Source organism: Rutidosis leptorrhynchoides, chromosome 1, assembly GCF_046630445.1.
Source record: "Rutidosis leptorrhynchoides isolate AG116_Rl617_1_P2 chromosome 1, CSIRO_AGI_Rlap_v1, whole genome shotgun sequence".
Lineage (NCBI taxonomy): Eukaryota > Viridiplantae > Streptophyta > Magnoliopsida > Asterales > Asteraceae > Rutidosis > Rutidosis leptorrhynchoides.
Genome location: NC_092333.1, coordinates 427,778,470 through 427,800,906, shown reverse-complemented (window position 1 = coordinate 427,800,906; position 22,437 = coordinate 427,778,470). Strand labels below are relative to the sequence as shown.

Below are 22,437 nucleotides of genomic sequence, written 5' to 3'. Positions count from 1 at the left end.
GAGCGGAATTTCTCGCGAATGTCAAAAAGGTCTTCCAAGAATCCGTTGATGAGTAAATAACTGAGTTAATCAACGAACGAATGAATGCCGCGATCGAAGAGGCATTCGAGGCTATACACATTAATCATCATGGTGAAGGGGGTGACAGTAATGGTGGACATGGAAGGCGAGACTTCCATTACAAGAACTTCAAGAATGCTCAACCTCCTATGTTTAATGGGGTGAGAGATCCGGTGAAAAGTACATGTTGGATCTCCGACATCGAGGGGGCTTTTCGTACCAGTGAATGCCCTCCCGAGAAGAAAACGAGATATGGTTCTAGTATATTGTGTGAAGAGGCTAAGTTGTGGTGGGATGATAAAATTCAGTTGTATGGTGAAGAGCAATGTATGAGCTTGTCGTGGGAAAAGTTTAAAAAGGAATTCTTTAAGGAAGAGTTTAAAAAGGAATTCTTTAAGGAATTCTTTAAAAAGCAATGTATGATCACAAAAGTCTTCAACACATATTTAATCAGAAACAACTGAATATGAGGCAGCGTAGGTGGATTGAATTTTTGAATGATTATGACTTTGAGATTCGTTACCACCCGGGGAAGGCAAATGTGGTAGCCGACGCCTTGAGCAGAAAGGACAGAGAACCCATTCGAGTAAAATCTATGAATATAATGATTCACACTAACCTTACTACTCAAATAAAGGAGGCGCAACAAGGAGTTTTAAAAAAGGGAAATTTAAAGGATGAAATACCCAAAGGATCGGAGAAGCATCTTAATATTCGAGAAGACGGAACCCGGTATAGGGCTGAAAGAATTTGGGTACCAAAATTTGGAGATATGAGAGAAATGGTACTTAGAGAAGCTCATAAAACCAGATACTCAATACATCCTGGAACGGGGAAGATGTACAAGGATCTTAAGAAACATTTTTGGTGGCCGGGTATGAAAGCCGATGTTGCTAAATACGTAGGAGAATGTTTGATGTGTTCTAAGGTCAAAGCTGAACATCAGAAACCATCAGGTCTACTACAATAACCTGAAATCCCGGAATGGAAATGGGAAAACATTACCATGGATTTCATTACTAAATTGCTAAGGACTGCAAGTTGTTATGATACTATTTGGTTAATAGTTGATCGTCTCACCAACTCAGCACACTTCCTGCCAATAAGAGAAGATGACAAGATGGAGAAGTTAACACGACTGTATTTGAAGGAAGTCGTCTCCAGACATGGAATACCAATCTCTATTATCTCTGATAGGGATGGCAGATTTATTTCAAGATTCTGGCAGACATTACAGCAAGCATTAGGAACTCGTCTAGACATGAGTACTGCATATCATCCACAAACTGATGGGCAGAGTGAAAGGACGATACAAACGCTTGAAGACATGCTACGAACATGTGTTATTGATTTCGGAAACAGTTGGGATCGACATCTACCGTTAGCAGAATTTTCCTACAACAACAGCTATCATTCAAGCATTGAGATGGCGCCCTTTGAAGCACTTTATGGTAGAAAGTGCAGGTCTCCGATTTGTTGGAGTGAAGTGGGGGATAGACAGATTACGGGTCCAGAGATAATACAAGAAACTACCGAGAAGATCATCCAAATTCAACAACGGTTGAAAACCGCCCAAGGTCGACAAAAGAGCTACACCGACATTAAAAAAAAAGACATAGAATTTGAAATTAGAGAGATGGTCATGCTTAAGGTTGCACCTTGGAAAGGTGTTGTTCGATTTGGTAAACGAGGGAAATTAAATCCAAGGTATATTGGACCATTCAAGATTATTGATCGTGTCGGACCAGTAGCTTACCGACTTGAGTTACCTCAACAACTTGCGAATGTACATAACACTTTTCACGTCTCGAATTTTAAGAAATGTTTTGCTAAAGAAGATCTCACTATTTCGTTGGATGAAATCCAAATCAATGAAAAACTTCAATTCATTGAAGAACCCGTCGAAATAATGGATCGTGAGGTTAAGAGACTTAAACAAAACAAGATACCGATTGTTAAGGTTCGATGAAATGCTCGTAGAGGACCCGAGTTCACCTGGGAGCGTGAAGATCAGATGAAGAAGAAATACCCGCATCTATTTCCAGAAGATTCGTCAACACTTTCAACAGCTTAAAATTTCGGGACGAAATTTATTTAATGGGTAGGTACTGTAGTGACTCGAACTTTTCCCTGTTTTTATATATTAAATGAAATTGATATTTACATGATTAAATGTTTCCAACATGTTAAGAAATCAAACTTGTTAAGACTTGATTAATTGAAATAGGTTTCATATAGACAATTGACCACCCAAGTTGACCGGTGATTCACGAACGTTAAAACTTGTAAAAACTATATGATGACATATATATGGTTATATATATAGTTAACATGATATTATTATAAGTAAACATATCATTAATTATATTAATAATGAACTACATATGTAAAAAAACACTACTAACTTAATGATTTTGAAACGAGACATATATGTAACGATTATCGTTGTAACGACATTTAATGTATATATATCATATTAAGAGATATTCGTACATCATAATATCATGATTATATAATAATTTAAAATCTCATTTGATATTATAAACATTGGGTTAACAACATTTAACAAGATCGTTAACCTAAAGGTTTCAAAACAACACTTACATGTAACGACTAACGATGACTTAACGACTCAGTTAAAATGTATATACATGTAGTGTTTTAATATGTATTCATACACTTTTGAAAGACTTCAAGACACTTATCAAAATACTTCTACTTAACAAAAATGCTTATAATTACATCCTCGTTCAGTTTCATCAACAATTCTACTCGTATGCACCCGTATTCGTACTCGTACAATACACAGCTTTTAGATGTATGTACTATTGGTATATACACTCTAATGATCAGCTCTTAGCAGACCATGTGAGTCACCTAACACATGTGGGAACCATCATTTGGCAACTAGCATGAAATATCTCATAAAATTACAAAAATATGAGTAATCATTCATGACTTATTTACATGAAAACAAAATTACATATCCTTTATATCTAATCCATACACCAATGACCAAAAACACCTACAAACACTTTCATTCTTCAATTTTCTTCATCTAATTGATCTCTCTCAAGTTCTATCTTCAAGTTCTAAGTGTTCTTCATAAATTCTACAAGTTCTAGTTTCATAAAATCAAGAATACTTCCAAGTTTGCTAGCTTACTTCCAATCTTGTAGAGTGATCATCCAACCTCAAGAAATCTTTCTTATTTACAGTAAGATATCTTTCTAATATAAGGTAATACTCATATTCAAACTTTGGTTCAATTTCTATAACTATAACAATCTTATTTCGAGTGATGATCTTACTTGAACTTGTTTTCGTGTCATGATTCTGCTTCAAGAACTTCGAGCAATCCAAGGATCCATTGAAGCTAGATCCATTTTTCTCTTTTACAGTAGGTTTATACAAGGAACTTAAGGTAGTAATGATGTTCATAACATCATTTTATTCATACATGAAAAGCTATCATAGTCGAAGTGGTAAACTTGTAATCACTAGAACATAGTTTAGTTAATTCTAAACTTGTTCGCAAATAAAGTTAATCCTTCTAACTACACTTTTAAAATCAACTATACACATGTTCTATATCTATATGATATGCTAACTTAATGATTTAAAACCCGGAAACACGATAAACACCATAAAACCGGATTTACGCCGTCGTAGTTACAACCGGGGGCTGTTTTGGTTTGGATAATTAAAAACTATGAAAATATTTGATTTAAAAGCTATACTTCTGGGAAAATGATTTTTATTATGAACATGAAACCATATCCAAAAATCATGGTTAAACTCAAAGTGAAAGTATGTTTTTCAAAACAGTCATCAAGATGTCGTTCTTTCGACGGAAATGACTACCTCTTTCAAAAATGACTTGTAACTTGTATTTATGACTATAAACCTATACCTTTTCTGTTTATTTTCATAATATCAAGTTCAATACGAAACCGTGGCCGCTTAAATCACTCAAAACGGATTAGAAACGAAGAAATGGCGAGCAAAAAAAAAATTGGTAAAAACTACAAATTTTAGCTACGAGAAAATTGGTAACAAATCTATTCCAACCATAACTTAATCAACTTGTATTGTATATTATGTAATCTTGAGATACCATAGACACGTATACAATATTTCGACCTATCATGTCGACACATCTATATATATTTCGGAACAACTATAGACACTCTATATGTGAATGTTGGAGTTAGCTATACAGGGTTGAGGTTGATTCCAAAATATATATAGTTTGAGTTGTGATCAATACTGAGATATGTATACACTGGGTCGTGGATTGATTCAAGATATATATATATATTAAATTATTCATGTACGATCAATTGTGGACTTCTAACATCGGACCGCTAACTGGACAACTAAAAATCATCGACACGTAATAAAGAAAATATTGTGAATATATTTCGATCATATTTTGATATATGTATATATTGTTATACGTTCGTGAATCAACCCGTGGCCAAGTCAAATTCTCGACGAAGTGATATTTGGTGAAAGTGAGTTATAGTCCCACTTTTAAAATCTAATATTTTTGGGATGATAATACATGCAGGTTTTATAAATGATTTACAAAATAGACACAAGTACGTGAAACTACATTCTATGGTTGAATTATCGAAATCGAATATGCCCCTTTTTATTAAGTCTGGTAATCTAAGAATTAGGGAACAGACACCCTAATTGACGCGAATCCTAAAGATAGATCTATTGGGCCTAACAAACCCCATCCAAAGTACCGGATGCTTTAGTACTTCGAAATTTATATCATATCCGAAGGGTGTCCCGGAATGATGGGGATATTCTTAAATATGCATCTTGTTAATGTCGGTTACCAGGTGTTCACCATATGAATGATTTTTATCTCTATGTATGGGATGTATATTGAAATATGAAATCTTGTGGTCTATTGTTACGATTTGATATATATAGGTTAAACCTATAACTCACCAACATTTTTTTGTTGACGTTTTAAGCATGTTTATTCTCAGGTGATTATTAAGAGCTTCCGCTGTCGCATACTTAAATAAGGACAAGATTTGGAGTCCATGCTTGTATGATATTGTGTAAAAACTGCATTCAAGAAACTTATTTCATTGTAACATATTTGTATTGTAAACCATTATGTAATAGTCGTGTGTAAACAGGATATTTTAGATTATCATTATTTGATAATCTACGTAAAGTTTTTTTAAACCTTTATTGATGAAATAAAGGTTATGGTTTGTTTTAAAATGAATGCAGTCTTTGAAAAACATCTCATATAGATGTCAAAACCTCGCAACGAAATCAATTAATATGGAACGTTTTTAATCAATAAGAACGGGACATTTCAATTTCTACCGTACTTTAAGTGATGAGTTGAAAGGTAAGATTAGTCGGGGAATGGCTAAGTCTTTTGAAGAGTTGTTTGAGTTGGCTCGGAGTTTCGAACCGGAAGTACCGAAAAGAAGTGATTTCTCTTTCTCTAAGAGAAAATTTGAAGGTTCAAGTCATTCGAACTTTTCAAACAAAAAGAACAAGAAGGGTTCCGAAAGTGTTAATAGTGTGAAGAAGGGTGCTTCTGGGGGTTTTTCTTATACGTGCTACAATTGTGGACAAAAGGGTCATATGGCTCGTGATTTTCTGAACCCATCTTCCACAAACAAACTCACATGTTTTAATTGTCAAAAGCGAGGACATCGAAAGTCGGAGTGTCCCCATTTGTATGGTGATCAAGTGAAGAAGTTAGAGAAAGCAGCTGGTACAGCTAGTGGACGCAACTATTTGATGACTAATGATGAAGCCAAACAATCCAATGAAGTTGTCTCAGGTACTTTCGTGGTTAAGTCTAATCCGGCAAGGATACTATTTGATAGCGGTGCTAATTTATCGTTTGTGTCTCCAAGATTTGTGCCTAAGCTTAACAAACCGCTAGCTAATTTAAGTCATCCGATAGAAGTCGAAATAGCGGATGGTAAGACAGTGCTAGGGATTGATGTGTGTAAAGATTGTAATGTTGTGTTTGGAGCTGAAACCTTTAAAATCGATCTTCTCCCGATGACTTTGGGTGAGTTTGATATCGTGGTTAGTATGGATTGGCTCGACCATTATAGAGCCGATATTGCATGCCATGAGAAGTTCATTCGTGTAAAGACCCCAAGTGGGGGAGAGTTAATTATTCATGGTGATAGGCGTAGGAGACTTGTGCCATTATTCACTTATGCACGGGCACGTCATTTCCTTAATAGTGGTGACATGGCTTTTCTTGCCCATGTAGTTGATACTCGTGAAGAGCCACCATCCATTCTTGAAATTTCGGTAGTTAATGAATTCGAAGACGTTTTTTCGGACGAGTTACCGGGTGTTCCGTCGGAAAGACAAGTTGAATTTCGCATCGAGTTGGTTCCGGGGGCTACTCCCATTGCTAAAACTCCTTATCATTTAGCACTAACGAAAATGCAAGAGTTGTTGAATCAAACCCAAGAGTTGCATATTGGGAGTATGAGGATGTGCATTGATTATTGGGAGTTGAACAAAGTGACGATCAAGAATCGTTATCCATTGCCTCGGATTGACGATTTCTTTGACCAACTCCAAGGTGCAACGTATTTTTCTAAAATTGACTTACGGTCCGGCTATCACCAAATGCGGGTCCGTGAGGAAGATATTGAGAAAACGGCCTTTCGAACTCGTTACGAGCTTTTTAAATTTGTAGTTATGCCATTCGGTCTTACGAATGCACCGGCGGCATTCATGGATCTTATGAACCGAGTGTGCCAACATATGTTGGACAAGTCAGTAATTGTGTTCATTGACGACATACTTGTCTACTCTAAGAGTATGAAGGAACATGAACACCATTTGCGCGAAGTGTTAAAGACGTTGCGGAAGGAGAAATTGTATGCTAAATTCTCAAAGTGTGAATTTTAGCTAAGGGAAGTGCAATTTCTTGGCCATATAGTGAATAAAGAAGGTATTCAAGTAGATCCGGGGAAGACAGAGACGGTAAAGAGTTGGGAACGACCGACTACACCAACGGAAATCCGAAGTTTTCTCGGATTGGCCGGTTATTATCGTCGGTTTATCCAAGACTTTTCTAAAATCGCTTCTTCGTTAACAAAGTTGAGAAGAAAGAACGTGAGATTTAATTGGGAAAATTAGCAAGAAATTGCTTTTCAATTGTTAAAGGAGAAATTGTGTCAAGCTCCGGTGTTGGTATTACCAGAAGGAATTGAAGATATGACGGTTTATTGTGATGCCTCATTAAATGGGCTCGGGTGTGTCCTAATGCAACGAGGTAAATTCATCGCGTACGCCTCTCGAAAATTGAAAGAACACGAAAAGAGGTATCCGACTCATGATCTCGAATTGGCGACGGTGGTTCATGCGTTGAAGATTTGGCATCACTACTTGTATGGTGTCAAGAGTACGATTTATTCGGACCACAAGAGTTTGAAACATCTCTTTGACCAACGAGACTTGAATTATTTTCAACGTAGATGGATCGATGTGGTAAAGGATTACGATTGTGAGATACTTTACCATCCAATTAAGGCGAATGTGGTCGCGGATGCGTTAAGTCGAAAGAGTAAACATCCGGCGATACGAGTAGGATCGTTACGCATGACCATTACTAATTATTTTCTTGTAAAGCTTGGTGAGATACAAATTGAAGCTTTTGTTAACAACAAGCATGAAGAACGAATCATGGGGCAAACGGAGTCTATTACCTTAGGCCCGCATGCTTTGTTGTCCTTTCAAGGACGAGTGTGGGTGCCTAAGATGGGCGACTACCGAAAAGTGCTACTCGATGAAGCACATAAGTCAAAGTATTTCATTCATCCGGGTGCGACAAAGATGTATCTTGATTTGAAGAAAGAGTATTGGTGGCCCGACATGAAACGTGATTTGGTTAAGTATGTTGAACAATGCGTTACGTGTTTGCAAGTTAAGGCCGAACACCAAAAGCCGTATTGTATGTTACGATATCGTCAGAGACCTTATCCAAGTTATTTATCAAGGAGGTGATATCGAGACATGGAGTTCCTATATCTATTGTTTCGGACCGAGATGCTCGTTTCACATCTCGATTTTGGAATAGGTTTCATGAAGATATGGGTACGCAGTTGAAGATGAGCACGGAGTATCATCCTCAAACGGACGGTCAAACCGAGCATATGAATCAAACGTTGGAGGATATGCTACGGGCGTGTGTTATTGATTTCGGTGGTAGTTGGGATGAACACTTGCCTTTGGTTGAATTCTCGTATAACAATAGTTATCATGCTAGTATTGGAATGCCACCGTATGAGATTCTTTATGGGCGAAGGTGTCGAACTCCTATTTGTTGGGGCGAAGTGGGACAAATAGAAATCGGAAGTACCGATTTAGTCTTAGAGACGAATAGTAAGATTGAGATGATTCGGGCTTGACTTAAGGCGGTGCAAGATAGACAAAAATCTTATGTCGATAAGTGGAGGTGACCTATTGAGTTCCAAGAAGGTGACATGGTGATGCTTAAGGTTTCGCCATGGAAGGGTATTATACGGTTTTGAAAGCGGGGAAAGTTAGCTCCTTGATTTATTGGTCCTTTCAAAATCTTAGATCGCGTCGGTGAAGTTGCTTATAGACTAGAGTTACCCGAAGAGCTTGCGGGAATTCATAACACATTCCATGTTTCCCATCTCCATAAGTGTCTTGCGGATGACTCGACGTGGATACCATTGGACGAGATTTCCTTGAACAACAAGTTAGAATATGTCGAGGAACCGATTGCTATTCTTGACGAAAAGGTTAAAATGTTGCGTAACAAAGAGGTGAGGACTTTTAAAGTCCAATGGCATCATCGAAAGGGTTCCGAGTTCACATGGGAATCTGAAGAGTTTGTTTTGGTGTATCTTCCTGCTTGTACGCGGCTTGGATTACGGGGACGAAATCCGATTCAAGTGGGGGAGAGTTGTAAGACCCAAGTTTCAAAATGTACATTTGTATATTTATTTTAAGCTGGCGGCTTCAATTTAGGGCGCGACGCGGCTAGTGTCTGGTGGAAATCCCTTGTTTTATTTAATTAAATGAGGGGCATTTTGGTATTTTTCACATATGGACGAATTTAAGGCCTCAAGATCAGTTTAGGAGTTTCATTTACTCCTCTTTCACCAACCTTATCCTTTCCACTTCAATTTTAGAGAGAGAGAGTGTGTGTGTGTGCTCTAGTGTAAGAACGCTCAAATCAAGGAGGAAGAAGCTCGATTCAGGTCAAATCTCGAGTTTTAAAGTTGTTCATCTAGTCACCAGCTACGTTTTAGTTGTGGTGGTGATTCCATTGACGATTAAAGAGATTGATGGTTACCTTCGTTTTGGATACAAGGTGAGTGGATTTATTATATGTGTATGTATATAATGTATTTATTTACGTAGTGTGAGATGTGAAGTGTCGAAGTGCTAAGACACCACGTTTCACGTGACGAGTGAAGTGTCGAGGTGCTAAGACACAACTCCGAGAATTATGGAGTGAAGCATCGAGGTGTTAAGATGCCACTCTAAGAAATATTTTGGGTGAAGCATCGAGGTGTTAAGATGCTACCCGGGGGTAAAGCACCGAGGTGTTAAGATGCCACCCGGGGGTGAAGTATCGTGGTGTTAAGATGCCACCCAGGGGTTAGTGATACGCGGTGTTAAGTACACTAATGGATGTTGTGAACTCCGATGGCCTTTCGCGAGCACCATTCCTTTGTACGATTGGTTAACCATGGTTGCGTGTTGTAGTGTAGCATATTTTGTTGTTTGTGTTATATGCTTTTGCTGTGCTAGCTTGTGTTATCGGATATTTAGCGTTATACCTTGCGATTGGTATGCTAATTATATTGCTAGCATGTATGCGGTAATTGTGTAAGTGATTGCAAGCTCCGGCGTGGATTAAGGCAAGGGTATTCGTTTAGACTAGCAGGCTCCTTAATGATTAAGCTAGTGTGTTGCTTTTGATGTTCGACCTAGGTTTGGGTAGTTTAGCCCCAAACACCATGCTCGTGTTTGTTTGGTATTTAAACTCGTCGGTCGAAACTTATATTTTGGGTTGTAAATGGGCGAATGAAGCCCGGTGGTCAATACTTGTTTGGAGTCCTTAAAACTTGTAAACTTTATCTAGTTGTGTGGCGGAAAGCCTTTTGACTTGAGGGTTGTCGAATATCGCAGAATTTTGGGGACTTGTGCATTTTGTTAAGTCAGAATCAGCCCCTGGAGTGAGCCGCGCCGCAGCCCTAAAGGGCGCGCTGCGCGGATCAGTGTATTTCGTTAACAGTTTATTTGGCATGGACTGACCTTCAGCAATCCTGGCGAGCCGCGCCGCGGCCAAGGAAGGCGCGCCGCGCCTAAGTGCAGTCAGCCATGTTTGTTTTTTTTTTTTTTTTTTTAAATAAATGTTTCGTGATTTTTAACGGGTTGGGTCGTTACATTATAGTGATGTGATTCATAAGTTTTCTATGGAAGCTCAAGATTGTCATCCCTCGGTTTGTGGAAAGAAAGGATTCTTTCAAAAGTATGAGGATTAAGCTTTCCATCCTTCGTGTGTCCCTGGGAAATTAATTGGTAACTCTTCTTCCAACAACATCGAGTCGTACAATATCAAAACTCGTAGAAGAAAAAAAAATGTCCACTATGTTATAGTTGACGGAATCACAAATCGTCCCCATGAGAGAAACGGTAAAAGTACTTCATACGTTGGTTGTTTATACACTTTCTGTTATGTCGGTTTGGTAGGTTTAGTGTGTGTTTCTTGTATTCGTTTTATTTGCATCGGTGTCGGTAGATTATCCGTTGTGATCTTGGCAGTGTTTGTTTTAGTGTTTGTAGTGGTTTAGCTCGGTTGGAGATATTGTCGAGTTGTGATGATTTCTTGTTTCAAGTCGACCTGGTTTATGGTCGTCTGTATTGGTTTAGAATCTTCTTTATTCGATGAAGGTCCCGTTATGTATAGTATTCGTTATTTTTACAAAAAAAATTATCACTTCAAACTAAACTAGCTTGTTTCGACATGAGTCACAAATAAATCAAATAATTAATCCCTCTTTTAAAACAAAAAAAAAAATTAAGAATAGTGATTTTCTTGCTTTTTACAAATTAATCACTAACTTTTTTACATCTTATAAATTAATTGCAAAATTTTTACTATAACTTTCTTACTTCTTACAAATCAATAATTAATTTTCTTACTTCTTACAAATCAACCACAAAACTTTCACTTATTACAAATTATCAACAACTACTTTTCTCATTTCTTATATATCAACTACAAAACTTTCACTTATTACAAATTATCAACAACTACTTTTCTCATTTCTTACATATCAACTACAAAACTTTCACTTATTACAAATTAACCCATAATTAGTATTCCCTCGTCCCATAATTAGTGTTTCATTTGTCTTTCGAAGTCTTTCTCTTTAAATTCTGACTTAAAACATTTTTAATTGTGTTATTTAATAATCGGTGAAAGTTATATGAATGGATTTAGTTTTAAAATATGTTTTCATTGGTATACTTTCATTAAATAACATATAGCACAAACCAAAATATTTAAAGTCAAAGTTGTAAATGAAGACTCAAAGTCAATACGCGATAGTAATTTTGGGACGGAGGAAATATTATTTAACTTTTTCACTTATTACAAATTAAGCACATATTTTTTCACTTTTTAATAACTATTACTATTATTATTATTTAAATATATATTGTATTTTTAATTTTATTAAATTGTTTTTATCAATAGTCGATGTACGTTTTGTAAAGTGTTTAAAGTAAGGACAAAGATCATTTACCGTAACAACTACTTTGAAATAAATAATGAGGGTCGTTGAAATAAATGATCTACTAATGTCAAAAAATCGCCGTTCAAAAAAAAAAACAACTACTTTTATAGCTAGCGATTTATGTAAATAAATATAAAAGTTTAAATTATTGATGCGTATGTCAGCATCAGACTCAATGTTAAGGCTTTAACATAATATCAACTTAAACGCAAACTATCGACGACTTATAAACCCGTCGTAACCTGAGTACCTAGTTGTTTATATTTGTCAAAAGTTAACTTATGGTGGTATATATGTCATGGGTGCCGTAATATGATTTGATTAAAAGGTTAATTCATTGCCACCTTTTTGGTCTACCATTCTTTAGTACTTATTTTTTATTCAAACCTTTAAAAGAGATCAAGAGGTGTAACATCAAATGTCACGACTTTTCTAAACTTTTTGTTCCTTTTCCACAAGAACCAATCCGTTTAGATAAGTGATTTTGTTACATGTATTTTGAGAACTTTTAATTTGCAAGTATATTTCTAATTAAAGTGTCACATTGCTTTCATATAAAAATAATAAAAAAAATTATCGTAAAAATATATAACAAATGATAACTAGACTTTTCTTACAAAATTACGTTATTGGTTCTTAATGTTTGTACAAAGTTTCATGCATAGACTTAAAATATTTCTTTTTAATATCGATGACCTAATATTTAAAAATGTTATGTCGTTGGTCCTAAAGATAACAAAGGTTATTTCTCCATTGTTAATATGCATCACGTTAATTTCTTAACGAACGCTTCCGTCGTCAGTATTAGACATTACCATATTAACTATTAGACAAAAATGATGAATAATACCAGGGGCAGTTTCGTCTTTTTACCTATTTTTTTACTGTAGCAAGGAAATCACTGTAGCAACGAATTACTGTAGCAACGGAATCACTATAGCAATGGTACCGTAGCAATTTTTTTTCCGGTTCGTTTACTGTAGCTTTTTTTTTTCCTTTATATTTTTCTCTACCCGTTATAACAATTTTTTTTTTATTTTTTATTTTTTGGTTTCCTTTATATTTTTCTCCACAAAATAACGACTTAATTGCTTTAAATTTTTTAACGTCAACAATTCCATAGCGAAACGCGGAGATGCACGTATATTATTAATTTAAAATAACAATTAAATCTTTGATGGGTTATAGCTTTTAGTTCGACTAGAGTTGCTCTTCAATGACATCATCGTTTGCCACGAAATAATTTTACAAACTAATCACAATAAAATACATTGAAAACCGAACCCCCGTCTCGAAGCGAGGGTTCACAACTAGTTATAACTAAGTCATACTTAACTCATTATTTAAAGGACAATGATTTATACACAATCACTTTTTGTCCATACACAATTAAATTAAATTTGTAGACCATTTTAACCTATTCAACCTTAGATAATTCATTCATTAAGCAAAGGTAACGAAGAGTATAATGGTCTAAAATTTTGCTTTGATTGTGTATGGTGGAGTCATAACCAATGGCTGAATATAGTGTACTCCCGAGGGGTATTCGTCCCACCTTGATTAAACGAGAATAATAATTTACACTAAAAATTTGAAAATTTTACTAAAAAATAAGGGTTTTTTTAGTGTTTACTCCTGCTGACAATGAAAAATTTATTAAATTTTACACTCGCTTCATCTCTACCTGGATTCAAGTTTCGTCACTGGTATCCGTGCTTAAGGATGCGATAGTGATAACCGAAGAAAGCTAGGGTGTATGGCGGACTTCCACTCATGACAATCGAGAGTACGTACGTGGTCTCAAAACGATTTTAGAACAGATCGAAGATTGATCACGCGATGAGTACGTACAAAGTTAGGTGTCTGCTATGTTGTGGTATTAAAATAAAATTAAATGAGTGCAGCAATACGAAAGGGCATCTTCCACGTGGCATGTATCGTCAAATGCCGGTGCCAACAGATGGACAGGTTGATCCCTCAATTGATGATTTTGACTTTTTTTTACATCTTTGACTGCTGCTATCGTTGACATGTTCCTCAAACTATTAAAGTCAAAAGTGTGTGAATAAAAAATATAATTAAATAGTATTCCTTACTATTGCATATTTTATAATTAATTAATAACCAACACTTTTTGTCTTAATCGACATTAGTTTTACTGAATTATATAAAACCAAAACTCTAAACCTCTCAAAAAATTAAAATACTTCTATTTGTTTACGGAGTAGTATATTGAAATACTATATTCATGAGCAATGTTTAGTGGTTTTCTGCGTCTTTATACATTATTTGTCCTCCCAAAGAAACGAAGTCAGAATTAAAGATTTAAGAAGGCAACATACACACACACATATATATATATATATATATATATATATATATATATATATATATATATATATATATATATATATATATATATATATATATATATATATATATATATATATATATATATATATATTTTTAGGGATACTATCAAATAATTAATGAGATGCTTACATATAATTTATAGCTAAAAGCTATTGCGAATACACTGTAGTTTGTCAGTTAATGATGACAAAACACTCACATGTATTTCATATCTCCGCCTCTGTTCCAAACTTTCAGTTAAAATACTCGTTACAATGCATGCGACGTGAATGCATTTTAGAGCTTTGGGTTGTTTGGGTACAATGATGGTAGCACAATAGTGTCAATCATTTGATGTTGTATTATGGTGATGATCATTTTGATGGTATTAGGAAATTAAGTTTTAGATAAAGTTATATTTATATTTGAGTGAAAAAGAGGTAAAAAATAATAATTTAATACAGTTAACGTCCTGGTTTGGTTCCGTTGCAAATATGCCCGACACCCAAATATACCGTTCCCATAAGGGGCGTTTTTTTTTTTGGCCAAGGTGCCACATAGATAGTTTGGGGTGCTTAGAAGGCCTTTTTGGAAAGCGCATGTAAAGGCTGGTCTTAGTGCGTTTTGTAAGGCCATACTGACTACTCAAAGGACACATATATATACATCCATTATTGGGAGAAATAACATTCTCCATCCATCTCAAATTTATTGTCCATTATTTCATTTTAGAATATCTTAAATTAATTGTTCAGATTCTTTTTCAATCAATCAAAAGAGATTATTCTGGAGAGATAAGATATATTATTGGTGGAGAATGAAGTTAGTGAAATTTCCTAAAACTGCTTGTTTTTTATCTGGGACAATAAATTTGGGACTGAGCGAGTAACAAAATTTAGGAAAAAGAAAAACGTTATTGTTTTTGGTTTGTGTATAAGAAAATAGAACACCTTAAAGGCAAATATCTTATTACTAGTTAAATGATCCGTAGAATTACGGGTTTATTTAAACACAACATTTTAATGATATGTTTTAAGTATTAAGTGAATGTAAATGTTAAAGTCATTTAGTTTAATGACCCGTGAAACCACGAATTCTGACTAAGAAACTTCTCATTATTTATACAAACATATTAATGTACTTAACTTGGTCAAAATAAATGAACTATATATATTCTCCTACCACCCTCCTTCAATTTTCATCACAATTACTATTTTTCTTGTCATAAAAATCTACATTACAACCTTTATTGAGACATGTATTTCGCATACATATGTAACGTAATTAATCTCGTAAAGAGAACTCATATTTAAATATAATAATAATAATAATAATAATAATAATAATAATAATAATAATAATAATAATAATATATTAATATATTAATAAAGTTTGTTTAAAAATTGAGTACTTATATTTTCAATAATAATTATTAGTAATAACAAATGCCTATTGAAATTATCTATATATCTAATCGAAAAAACTCTGTAGCACTATTCATCAATAGTAATCAGGGGTATTTTTGTCATTTCACTTTTTTTTGTCTCCAACGATAAAAGAAGCAACTCTCATAAAAGAACCAACCCTTCAATGTTACCAAAAGATGTCGAAAAAATTCTTTTTTACCAAAAAATTCTACTAACTTTTTTTTTCCTTTTCTTCCTCAACGATAAAGGAGGCAACTTTAATAAAAGGAACAACCCTTCAATGCTACCAAAAGATGTTGAAAAACATTCTTTTTTACAAAATAAATCAACTAACTTTTTTTTAAAAAAAAATGAAAAAAAAAACAACGCTAAAAGAAGCAACTTTCACAAAAGGAACAACCCTTCAATGTTAGATGTCGAAAAAAAATTCTTTTTTACAAAATAGATCAAGATTTTTTTAACTCGCATTCAGAACGGAGTCCCCGGCGCGAAGCGAGGGCTCCACAACTAGTTTTTTAAAAAAAAATTAAAATACAATTATTATATAAAGGTTGTACAATATGCTTCAAAGTTTGTACATGTTTTTATGAGGTATTTTATAAAAGATTGTACAATTTATTTTAGATTTTATATATATGGTCATGAGAGTGTTTTATCATAAGATTGTAAATAATGCTTCAAATACTGTACATATAGTCATGACGGTGTTTTACCATAAGGTTGTAAATAATACTTCAAATATTCTACATATGGTCATGAGAGTGTTTTATTATTAGGTTGTACATAATATTTATATATATTATACAATCAACATATTAATATCTTTATTTTATTAAATACACTTAATTATTTTAATGACATTATTATGAGGGTTTAGATTTTTTTTTTATTTTTGATTTTTTTTAAGTTTGGATAATCCTTATTTAGGACATATATATATATATATATATATATATATATATATATATATATATATATATATATATATATATATATATATATATATATATATATATATATATATATATATATATTAGATTTTTTTTTATTTTTGATTTTTTTTAAGTTTGGATAATCCTTATTTAGGACATATATATATATATATATATATATATATATATATATATATATATATATATATATATATATATATATATATATATATATATATATATATATATATATATATATGGGCAGGATCAATGGGGAAGTAACCAATCGGGGGGAAACGGGGGGAAGCAAATTTATTTTTTTTCGTTTTTTTTGAATTTTTTTTCCCGGCATCAAGATCACACGAAAATATGAACATTTAGAAGAGACACTTCGTGATGAATGTTATTATTTAGGCGGGAAAACGATCGACAAAAATAACATTCAAGATGATATTGTTCGTGAAGAATATGAACGTTTTTTTTCATGTTTTGTGAAGTAAAATTTAGCCCGATTTAGAGTTTAGGGTTTAGGGTTTAGGGTTTGGTGTTTTGGGTTTATTCCATAAACCCAAAACACCAAACCCCAAACCCTAAACCCTAAACCCTAAACCCTAAACTCTAAACCGTTCGTGTTAAAAACTCAATCTAAATCCTAAATCTAAACCCTAAATTTAAACCCTAAACCCTAATATATAAACCCTATAAACCCTAATATCTAAACTCTAATATCTAAACCCCAATATCTAAAACCTCAAAATACGCTCGAAAATTACGATAATTGTTATATATTACTTCTTCGAGCGTTTTCCCGCCAAAATAAAAACATTTATCACAAAGTGTCTCTACTAAATGTTCATATTTTCATCTCATCTATAATGTTCGTGAACAAAGTTATTTCAAAAAACGAAAAAAAAAAATTTTTTGCTTCCCCCCGTTTCTCCCCAAATGGTTACTTCCCTCTTGATCCTACCACTATATATATATATATATATATATATATATATATATATATATATATATATATATATTTTACTCAAATTAAATGCCTTCGTATATATTTCTTACATTTCAATTCTGTGAAAAACATTTTCCACCCACCATAAGAAAACAACACAACAATAACCAAGGATTAATGTAGTCTACTAAAGTTAATGAAGAGTGTAGCAGTGATGCAAACAAAAATCGTAACATACAGTCTACTAGTAACAGTATCATTGGTAGTAAAGAGTGTAGCAGATCGAGTGAAAGAAGAGAAGAAGAGTTGTATGAATATGGCAAAAAGTTGGGCCTCAAATGGCCCGATGGCAAGCAGTAAGTTCTCTGTTCAGATTCAAATTCGAAATCATTATTAACCATGAAGATAATGTCTTTAAACATAAGAGGATTTACGAAAGTAGGTGCTTTTGGGTGGGTTAAAAACTTGTGTAGGGTAGAAAGGCCGGATGTTTTTGCGATTCAGGAAACAAAAAGTAGTAGAGTGAGTAACCAATGGGAGTCTTTTTTTATGGTGGTCTAACAATGCAAGACTAGTGCAAAAAGAAGCTATAGGAGATGCGGGTGGTCTTATGATTCTATGGGATGAGGATAATTTTCATGTAGATAGTTTTGTAGAAGGCGAGTTTTTATTGCTATCAAGGACGTATGGAAGGCTAACAATTGTGAAACAATAGTAGTAAACGTATATGGACCACACGATGATACAAGTAAGATGCGTATGTGGGATTCTTTAGATTCTCTAATGCGAAATATAGATAGTTGTTGGTTGTTATGCGGAGACTTTAATGAAGTACGTGATGAGGATGAAAGATTTAATAGTGTATTTATTCCAAGTCGTGCAAAAAAATTTAATGATTTTATAAACGATAATGGGTTAGTAGAGGTCCCTCTTGGCAGTAGAAAGTTTACTAGAATTTGTGACAATGGTGTGAAAATGAGCAAACTTGATCGGTTTCTAGCCTCCGATAGTTTTCTAAATGTTTGGAATGATCTTTTGGCTTTAGTACTTGGTAGAAAGTTCTCGGATCATTGCCCAATTGTTATTAGAGATAAAGTTATCGATTTTGGGCATAAACCTTTCAAGATCTTCGATGAACGGATAAAAGTGGATGGAGTAGATGAGGTGATCAAAAAACTTTAGAATGTGGAAGTTCATGTGAGTAGAAGAGATTGTGTATTTCGCAACAAACTAAAAAACGTCAAAAGTGCTCTAAGGGAATGGAGCAAAACCAATTTCAATAACATAGATAAGGAGGTGAGTGAACTAAAAGAGAAAGTATGCACTTGGGAATTGTTGGCCGAAAACAGAAGCATATCGGATCAAGAGACAAAAGAATGGATGGATTGTAGAAAATTGTGGTTAGATATGGAAAGAGCAAAAGCTAATATGCTCAAACAAAAAGCTAGAGATCGGTGGATCGTTGAAGGAGATGGAAACTCAAGATTTTTCCATTCGGTTATTAAGCGTAATTACAATAAAAACAACGTCAAGGGTTTAATCATTAACAGTATTTGGAATGAGAATGCGATGGAAATAAAGGAGGCAATGAAGGAACACTTTCGGATACGATTTGAAAAGAGATCAGGTAACCGACCTTCTATGTGCAACTTTCAATATCCGGTTATTTCAGAAGTGGAGGCGAAAAGTTTAGAGGAGCGGCTTAGTGAGAGTGAAATCTTAGAGGCATTAAAAGATTGTGATGGAAACAAGCACCTGGACCCGATGGTTTTAACATGAATTTTTTCAAGAAGTATTGGGATCTCATTAAAAACGACCTCATGTGTGCATTGCATTGGTTTTGGGAGAAAGGAGAAATATCAAAAGGTTGTAACGCGTGTTTCATCTCCTTGATCCCAAAATTAAAAGATCTATTAGTCCTAAATGATTATAGACCCATTAGTCTTATTGGTGGTGTCTATAAAATATTGTCGAAAGCTTTATCAAATAGGTTACGCAAGGTGGTTCCAAATATTGTGGGTGTCGAACAAAGCGCGTTCATAAAAGGTAGATATATTCTAGATGGTGTATTAGTAGCGAACGAGACGGTGCACTTTATGAAACGATCGAAACATAAAGGTCTAATTTTTAAAGTGGATTTTGAAAAGGCGTTTGATAGCCAAGATTGGGAATATTTGATGGAGATTATGAAGTGTATGGGTTTCGGGGGAAAATGGTGCAAGTGGATATACGCTTGTCTCGAATCGGCCTCCATTTCTATTTTAGTCAATGGTTCTCCCATAACCAAATTTAATATGGGGAGAGGGGTTAGGCAAGGCGACCCTCTTTCGCCTTTTCTTTTTATAGTGGCGGTCGAAGGTTTAAACGTGTTAGCAAAATCAGCGGTAGAAAAGAATCTTTTTAAAGGCGTGGAGGTAGGGAATGATAGAGTGGTGGTTTCGCATTTACAATATGCGGGACACCATCTTTTTTGGTGAATGGGAACACGATAATCTCAAAAGCCTTATAAATCTATTAAAATGTTTCGAGTTAACTTCGGGCCTTAAAATAAATATGAGTAAGAGTAGTATCTTTGGAATGGGGGTTGACACAAACGAAATCAATCTTTTCGCTAATAGTTTTGGGTGTAGCATTGGGAGCTTTCCTTTTAAATATCTTGGATTGCCAATTGGATCCAAAATGAGTAAATTAAAGGATTGGAAGGTAGTAATTGAAAAGTTCAAATCCAAACTTTCGGATTGGAAACCAAAAACGGTCTCTTTCGGTGGTCGGGTAACGCTTATCAAATCGGTCCTCTCGAGTCTTCCATTGTATTACTTTTCGTTATTTCGTGCCCCACTTTGTGTGATAAATGAATTAGAGAGAGTGAGGTGTGAGTTCTTTTGGGGTATTTCCGGGATGGGGAAAAAATACATTGGGTTAAATGGGAAAAAATTATGTTACCTTACACGGAAGGAGGACTTAATATCGGTTCTCTGAAGTGTAATAATCTAGCTCTACTTTGCAAATGGTGGTGGAGGTTGCATAATGAACCTAGTTGGTTATGGGCCAAAATTATCATTAGCTTGTATGGGCCTTCGGGTGGGCTTACCCAAAACAGGCCCCTTTCTAATATTAATTTCTCCAGTACATGGAGTTCAATTGTGAATGCATGAAACTACCTTTCTGATGTCAGTATTCCATTTCCAAATTAGTTCAAGATGGCAGTAGGTGATAGTCCAGTTTCGTCATTCTGGAAAGACCAGTGGTTCGCGGATGAAGGTTTACAACAGAAGTTTAAAAGGCTGTTCGAACTGGACAAAAATAAAGATGCAAAGGTGAGTGATCGTGTGCGATGGACTGATATGACCGAAACGGACGGTTTTATTTGTGCGGTGTCGTTAGGTCGCAACACGTCAGAATCAGTCACCAAGAGGGGGTACTGTTTTAAATTTATATTTAGCGGGGCCTAAATCGTACTACTCCTTATTATGAGTAAGGGAAGTATGACCTAGGGTCGTATTTTTAAGATATCAGTAGAATCGAACCTATATTTAAATCCTATGATAATTTTAAAGAGGAGTAGTGGTTACCTAATTTTTGGGTTTTTCTAGTTTATAAGACAGATAAAGTAAATGCAATAAAATTCGTAATTCAGATAAGGTTAAAGCAAGTGCATACTATGAGTTCATCAGTTATTCTGCCGGGATTATGGAATGCTAGCTCATGAAAAGGTAGGGACCTTATATTCATTACACTGGTCCTAAACGCCCCTGTCGTAAAAAATGTCACTGGGTAATGCGATAGGCTTGAAGATTCTGAATAGACAACAACGTCCCTTACCCCCGACGCCCGTGCAGTCTGACTACATGCATACACGTTCATATGGCTCATCCAATTGAGCATTCGATTGGGTGACGTATTAACATTCCACAAAGGTCTAAACTTTCTTAAGCATAACAGAATACAGGGTTTATCATATCCGGGAGACGTGATGTGTTTCAATACTTTCGTTAACGATTGGGTTTAAAAGGTAGTTAGGCCCTTAAAAGAGTTCAACCATAAAGAACACCATGGCCAAGTCTAGTGACTTCCATGAACACGTTCGGTTATCCTAACGATCCAATCCTTTATGTGTTTAAACAAACAGTTCCTTAATTAACCAACAATCCCTCAAGCGGAGTGAAATGCTTTAGACCACGTTATGGTGCAGTGTACTAATCAGCACTGACCGGGTTCCATGGCCTTACTTAGCTGAGGTACAGCTTACAACAACCGTTGTGCTTCAGCATGCACGTACGAAGTTTATATGCTTGGTGACTACACTAGCATGGTCTGGGACCGACAATGTAATAAGGTTCTAGTTAGATATTTCACTACGAAAGAGTCCTCAATCGGAATCCAAAGCTTAATAGACTTACTACAACCGGTGTGCCTCAGTCGATTTTAAGTTGTATCTGATAGACTTCTCTTACCAAGGGGTGACACAGATAGTGTACTCTGAATAGCAGAGCCGATAATTACGTTCTATTAGTTGGAAAAGTGATTGAGTTTAAAGCATAATCGGAAAGCATCTCGACAACATACGTAAACCATAATATTATTTCGACATTAAAACTGATTACATCATAGCATACACTAAAGATAACTACTCGCTAATCATGGCAACAACATCGCAAGACATAATGATAGAAGAAATTATATAAAGATAAAGGATATAAGTACCAGTAGATTAAACGAGTTCCGAATACAAAAGTGACAACTTCAAACTCCAGACCGCTCCTAATACAATCTTCGGCGTTCTTCTCCGGGTACTAGATTTCCCGCACGGAGTCGAAGACCTTGAAAGTATGACTAATATTGTACAAGAGAGAGAAAGAAGTGAATTGAAATGTGTGCTAGAATGAATGACAAAGACCCTTTAAATA

The 22,437-nt window shown here is 34.8% G+C and overlaps 1 protein-coding gene across 1 annotated transcript; it reads left to right on the top strand.

Annotated features, from left to right (window-relative positions):
* The first annotated feature begins 80 nt into the window (after positions 1–80).
* LOC139902286 (uncharacterized) lies at positions 81–19,309 on the top strand. Its single transcript, XM_071884929.1, has 6 exons — positions 81–166; positions 13,769–13,832; positions 17,771–17,886; positions 18,004–18,085; positions 18,179–18,625; positions 18,713–19,309. The coding sequence occupies exons 1-6, from the start codon at positions 81–83 to the stop codon at positions 19,307–19,309; spliced, it is 1,392 nt and encodes a 463-aa protein (XP_071741030.1).
* Positions 19,310–22,437: the final 3,128 nt, after the last annotated feature.

Coding starts and splice junctions, on each gene's coding strand:
- LOC139902286 (XM_071884929.1), top strand. CDS start 81: ATGAATGCCGCGATCGAAGAGGCATTCGAGGCTATACACATTAATCAT. Junction 13,833..17,770: donor CGGTGCCAACAGATGGACAG/GTTGATCCCTCA, acceptor CGTAACATACAG/TCTACTAGTAACAGTATCAT. Junction 17,887..18,003: donor AAATGGCCCGATGGCAAGCA/GTAAGTTCTCTG, acceptor AAACTTGTGTAG/GGTAGAAAGGCCGGATGTTT.